Consider the following 6,644-nt stretch of genomic DNA (forward strand, 5'->3'; position numbering starts at 1 on the left):
GACGTAGCAGAACGCACCCCCCCCCTCCCTTTCTCTCTCCCTCTCCGTCGCATCGCCCCCGTGCCTCGCGCGCGAAACAAGACCGCGCGCTACCGGCCTGCCTTCCTCGCTCGCGTGCGCTGCATTGAGCTGCGATTGCCGGCTCGCCTTGTACGCTTTCACTCGCACACAGAGCGTACGGCGCGCGGCGACTATCTTATCGCCGTTGAACTTTATACGGAACCTCACGGCGGCGGCATAAATGCGCTTGGAGTGCCTATATAATTCCTATCGTAATAAAACCACACAGCACATAATGAGTCTAGAACACATTAATTAATAAAAAATACAACTTGTTCCAACCTTCAGACCATGTTTTGGAAGAGCCTCAGATTGGATATATGGTACCTGTATTCTAAATTGTTTATTGTGTTTGGAGGGTGGTTCAGCAGTATGGTATGGTATGGTAAAACTTTATTATTGTCCGTCGGAACGCGCGTCAGCACGTAGCGGGCCGCTCCCACGTCGGCACAGAAAGGCCGAGCCTCTCTGCTGCGTCGCGGGCCCGATGGACAGCCCATAGCTGTGCTTCAAGATCGGGGCTGCTTAGGACAGCCTCCCATTTGGTCGACGTGACATCGTCGCCGTCGTGTAACGCGGGGCACCACCACAGCATATGTTCCAAGTCAGCTAGGTCTGAGCATAGCTCGCAAGCATTGGCCGATTGTATATCTGGGTATATTCTGTGTAACAGTGCGGGGTTAGGGTATGCCCCGACCTGGAGTAATCTGAGTGTCAACGCCTGTGGTCTGTTTAGTTTCCTATGTGGCGGAGGATATCGTCTCCGTCCCATGTAAAAATGTTTCGTAAGTTCGTTATATGAGGAGGGAGGGTCCCGATTGTCCATAACCTCAGCGTCGCGCCACCCGGTAGCTACGCGGTCAACGACTCCTCGCGCAGCTCTGTGGGCCGACTCGTTGAGGTTGGGCGGGGCGCCCTTGATCTGCCCCATGTGTGCAGGGAACAAGATGATCGTGTGCGACTTGATGTCCTTGTCCCGTAGAATGCGCACGACCTGCTCCGAAACGGTGCCCTTGGCGAAAGCTCGTACAGCCGTCCGCGAGTCGCTGTAGATCGTGGTCCTTTTGTCGTCCAGCAGGGTCAGGGCTATGGCCACCTGCTCCGCCACCTCGGCCGACTTCGTTCGAACAGTCGCACAGTTCGTGATTTTCCCATCGTGATCGATGCCCACCGCTACGAACGCCGTCCCGTCTGGGTACCGGGCAGCATCAACAAAACAGCAATCCGGAGCCTCTTCCCGAGCTTTGCCCAGGAGAGCCTTGGCCCTAGCTCGTCTCCGACCTACGTTGTGTTCGGGATGAACGTTGCGTGGAATTGGAGCCACGACAATGCGTTCCCGCTGTTCTCGAGGGAGACCGCAGAAGCGGGACTCGATTTCCGCCGGCGGAACCCCCAGCTCCCGCAGGATGCTCCTACCCGCTTGGGTGGTGGACAACCTGGCGTACTGCGCCCTCTCCTGCGCTTCCGCGATCTCTTCCAGCGTGTTGTGCATGCCGAGACACATCAGTTTCTCCGAGCTTGTGTACATGGGCAGGCCGAGGGCCCTCTTGATAGTCTTCCTGATCAACGTGTTGAGCTTGTCCCTCTCCGACCTTTGCCAATTGTGCATGGCCGCCACGTAGGTAAAATGACACATTACAAAGGCGTGCACCAGTCTCACAAGATTGTCCTCTCCAAGACCCTGCTGCCGGTTGGCAACTCTCCGTATGAGTCTGATGGCATTATCCGTTTTCTTGGCTAGTTTTGACACCGTCAGGTTATTGGAGCCGTTTGATTCGATCGTCATACCTAGGACCCGGAGGGAGTCCACCCTGGGGATGACACCGTCCTCACTTGTCCGTAGAGTGATGTCGACGTCCTCTACAGGCTTCCAACCCTTCGGTTTGGGGCCCCTTCGTCTGGGCCTGTAAATGAGCAGTTCTGATTTCCGAGGGGAACACCGAAGGCCGGTCGGCTTAAGATATTCCTCCGTTATCTCGATGGCTTCCTGCAACGCAGCCTCCACCCGTCCATCACTGCCTCCGGTACACCAAATGGTGACGTCGTCTGCATATATTGTGTGGTTGATACCCTCGACTTCGGAGAGTCTCCTCGACAGACCGATCATGGTTAGGTTAAACAGGGTCGGGGATATGACAGACCCCTGTGGCGTCCCTCTGAAACCCAGCCTAACCGAGTCCGAAACGAGGTCTCCCGCCCTGAGAGTGGCTTCTCTGTCCGCAAGGAATGATCGTGTGTAGTTGTGGAAGTGCTTGCCCAACCCGAGGCTAGATATCTGGCTCAAGAAAAAGGAATGCAAGACGCTGTCAAAGGCCTTCTCCAGGTCTAATCCAAGTATGGCTCTCGTGTCCCTCGTGTTACGGTCAATGACTTGATATTTGATGAGCTTCATGGCATCCTGCGTTGACAGTCCTGCCCTGAAGCCTATCATATTGTGTGGGTAAATATCCCGGTCTTCCAAGTATCGCGAGACCCTGTTTTAAGATAGCATGTTCGGCGACCTTGCCCACGCACGAAGTGAGTGAAATCGGTCGGAGGTTATCGAGACTAGGGGGCTTGCCCGGTTTGGGGATGAGAATGGTGGCAGCCCTCCTCCACATCTCCGGTACTTTTCCGTCGTTCCACATCTTGTTGATAACGTCCGTCAGGTACTCCACCGACTTGTCGTCCAAGTTCCTCAGTGCCTTGTTTGTAACTCTATCCGGACCCTGGGCCGACCTGCCGTTTAAATCGTGCAGGGCCCGCCGGATCTCCTCGACACCAAACTCCGCATCCAGCTCCGGGTTCGCGACGCCCCCATATTCTGGGATGGGGGACGCCGGACCGGAGGCTACCGGCAAGTACTTCGCGATCAACCTTTCCATAACCTCCTCGTCCGAGGATTCTTGCCTGGCCCCGTGCAGCGCTCTTCCCAGCGTGCTCCGCTGGTTCGACTTGGTGTTGGTCTCGTCCAGCAGATGCTTTAGGAGGTTCCAGGACCCCCCGCTCCGCATCTGGCCGTCAATCGAGTTGCAAATTTCATCACATTGCTGTCTGGAAATGACTTTGCAGTGCTCTTCGATGCTTCTGTTGACCTCGGCAATCTTCTTGCGGAGCCTTCGATTGAGCCGCTGACCCTTCCATCTGGCCAGAAGGGACTGCTTGGCCTCGATTAGGTGCGCCAGCCTGCTGTCCATCTTCTGTACCGGGAGGTCTGTGCTAACCTCTTTGGTCGCGCCCTCAATGTCCTCACGAATCTCTGCAATCCATCGCTCCAGGTCGGGCCTCTCTTCCCCGGTCCGCTCCTCTCTCAGCTTGCGGAACTTGTCCCAGTCGGTGGATCGGAACTTGCGTTGTCTGTTCTGCTCGATCCGAAGGACGGTGGCCAAGACGTAGTGGTCGCTGCCAAAGTCCATGTTAAGGTTTGTCCAGTTCACCTCTGCCACTCCCCTGACGAAAGTGAGGTCCGGAGTCGTGTCCCGGCTGGATGACGTACCGCACCTGGTTGGGAAGGCAGGGTCCGTGACCAACATCAGGTCCAGATTTATTGCCTCTCTCCATAGGTCCTCCCCTTTACGGGTGTCATACGGGTAGCCCCACGGTATGATACGGAGCGTTGAAGTCACCCGCCACGACCAGGGGAGCGCCTCTGGCGAGATGTGCAGCTTTGGAGACAAGGGCTCTGAAGCGTTGCCTCAGATCCCTGGGACTGCTGTACACATTCAAAACAAAGATGCTCTCTCTGTTCGCCGGGCCGGGAATGATTTCTACCATGACGTGTTCGACCTTGCTCGACGCCAGCCTGAGGTCATGAACGACGTGGGTAAGCTTTTTGCTGATCAGTACACCCACTCCTCTTCCTTCGTCGTGTTTTGCGACAGACCGGTAGCCGGGCAGCACGACGCTGTTAGTTAGTGTTTCCTGCAGGAGTACTACGTGAGGCTTTTCCGAGTGCGAGCGAATAAATTGCTGCAAGGGGGCCCTTTTGTGCAGAAACCCCCTGCAGTTCCACTGCCATATTCTGAATGAATTAGTTTGCACAGCCATCCTGTGGCTGTTGCAGCTGCGTTGCTGAATTGGTCCTGTGAGGAACACTCACGTTCTGTGCCGCCGAAGCCGTCGACGGGAGTGGCAGCGCCCTCGGCCCCACGGTTGGAGCTACCACATTCTCTAAGAACGCCTCAATCTTGCAAAATCGCTGGTTGTATCTCTCCTCCATGGCCAACATACTGCCCTGAATGTGCGAGACCGTCTCGCTTAGCTGCTTCATGCTCTCGCTAAGGGAAGAGAGCATCTCGCGAATTTCCCATTTAGCCCTACCCGTAGGCGTGTCTTGCTCTCTAACTATGGCCCTCTTTTTGGCGGGCCTCTCCGTCTCGCATTCCTCAGCCATAGGTGTATCCGCCGGCTGTGGCGTCTGCCTATCTTCCGCGGCAGGTTGTGTACCTCCTACCTTCTTAATTTCCGCTATCTCAGCCATGAGACTAGCTATCGTGTCTCTCATAATCCTATTCTCACGCTCGAGTTGTGCAAGCCTCTCGCTTTCTTTGCTGTGCTCTGGCGGCGAACACCGCGTTACCTGTTCTGTAGTGCCATTGCGAACTCGATCGGCCCAGGTTGGCTGGCCCACAGGATGGCGATCCCGAGACCGGGACCTCTCGAACCGGACACGTCCTCCTCCTCCTCGGCGCCGGGAGCTGGAGCGCCCCCTAGACCGGGATCTGGATCCGGTTCTGGAACGGGAGCGCCCTCTGGAACGGGAGCGTCCCCTAGAATGCGAACGCCCCCTGGAACCGGAGCGTCCCCTACTTCCTTGTGCTGAAGACTGGCTGTCCCGGCCGCCCCCGCCGGCGCTGCCAAGTGGCGTGTCTGACGCCTGGTTTGCAGAAGCTTCTGTCGCCTTCTCCCACCTTCTTCTCCTCACGACGTACGGAATTTGATATCGCTGCAGGCACACTTTGTCTGCTGTCACGTGTGGTCCCCCGCACAGCCTGCATTTCGGAGTACATTGGTGCTGATCGTCCGGGTTCGACACACCACAGCCCCGGCATGTCACGGCCTCCGGGGTCGGGCATACTTCGGCTCGATGACCCAGCTTGCCACACGCGTAGCAATTGTCCACCTGTTTGCGGAATAAGGAACATCGCACCAACACTGGTCCGTAACGCACAAAGTTCGGCACTTTCAAACCGTCGAAAGCCACGATGACTGTTCCCGTGTTCTTGATCCTCTTGGCCCCCAACGCCAGGGGGTTCCTTTCGTTAACGATGTTCCTCTCTAGGGCCCCCGGACCGTCGCCCAACGGAATGCCCCTTATCACTCCCTTGCACGTAGAATGCGGAGCCGCCTCATATGCGCTGACTTTGTAGGGCTTGTTTTCCACTCTGATCGCCTTGATTCTAGTGTACCTCGTTGCATGCTCTCGATCCGGAGTGCTGACCACCACGATGTTCTGCTGCAAGTTCGGGCAGATGACGTCGGCCCCAGCCATGGCATCCTCGATCCCTGCCGCCTCCATTATTGCTCTGCCAACGGTCGTTGCACCGACCCTGGCTACGGCGAGCCCGCCCTTGGGACGAATTATGATCTTGGCGTCTTCTTTGGGGAGCGGGGGCATTCGCCCGGCCTTGATTAACTGTCTCTTTACTCTATCTCCACTTTGCCGCGCGCCGGCAGACACTTCAGCCTTAGGTCTAACACTTTCCATCTTGGTCACCAAGCTCCTGGCACGGGTATCCTTGTTGGCCGCGCGCCTAACCACGGCCGTCTGCCAGCCCAAATCTGCCGTAAACAAAAGGAACCCCGATCGCTCACTGCTTTTACGTACTAAAAGTTCATCGCACTTTAGCAATTATACATATATATATATATATATATATATATAGAGAGAGAGAGAGAGAGAGAAAGTAATAAATATAGTAGAAAAATGTTTCAAAAATTTGTAAATTCCGTCATTTTTTTTGTAGGACCCCAAAATTTAATAGTTTCTGAATCTTTATCACTGAATCACTAAGCATTTGCAAAAAAAAAATCAGCAGCGGTGGCAACACTGATGCATGCTTAGGTGACATCAGACAGTGAAAGCTAACAGACGGAATAAGGACTCGCTTTATTTAGTCGCATGCATCTGTACTATCCCTACACATCTGCCGGTGAACTGCCTTTCTTTCTACGGAATTTCACAGAGAAGCAACCAGCGGTACTGGAATATGCTCACTGCAGCAAATACGCGACTTCCAGCGCTTAACTCCTTTATAATAGCGCAGCTTTCTATGCCACTTTGCCGTTGTTTGATGCGTCTGCTCGGTCAGTTTCTCAGTGAGTAAAGTGGGCCGATCCCGGAGTCAGCGTAATCGGCGGTCACGTGGTGGGCTCATGTGGTGGGCTCAGGTGGTGGGCTCACGTAGTGTATTCACTGCGTATCACGCCACTCTCTTCCCGGATGTGGGACACACTTGTCCTTGCGTCATACTTTTGGTGGTTCATATAAAATGAACTCAATGGGATTGTAGCCAATTTAAAAGAAAGCTAACACTGTCATTGACTATCATTATCGACGGTCTCTACCTAATCTGTTGTAACTGTTTTTTTAATGAAGGACACGG

General features: G+C 54.8%; 1 protein-coding gene across 1 annotated transcript; it reads right to left on the bottom strand.

Moving 5' to 3' along the window:
- Positions 1-1,920: 1,920 nt before the first annotated feature.
- Positions 1,921-3,572, bottom strand: LOC119431845 (uncharacterized). Its single transcript, XM_037699300.1, has 2 exons — positions 2,621-3,572; positions 1,921-1,964 (listed from the first exon to the last, which is right to left on the bottom strand). Exons 1-2 carry the CDS (start codon positions 3,570-3,572, stop codon positions 1,921-1,923), a joined length of 996 nt encoding a protein of 331 aa, XP_037555228.1.
- Between the last annotated feature and the right edge of the window lie 3,072 nt (positions 3,573-6,644).

Source organism: Dermacentor silvarum, chromosome 10, assembly GCF_013339745.2.
Source record: "Dermacentor silvarum isolate Dsil-2018 chromosome 10, BIME_Dsil_1.4, whole genome shotgun sequence".
Lineage (NCBI taxonomy): Eukaryota > Metazoa > Arthropoda > Arachnida > Ixodida > Ixodidae > Dermacentor > Dermacentor silvarum.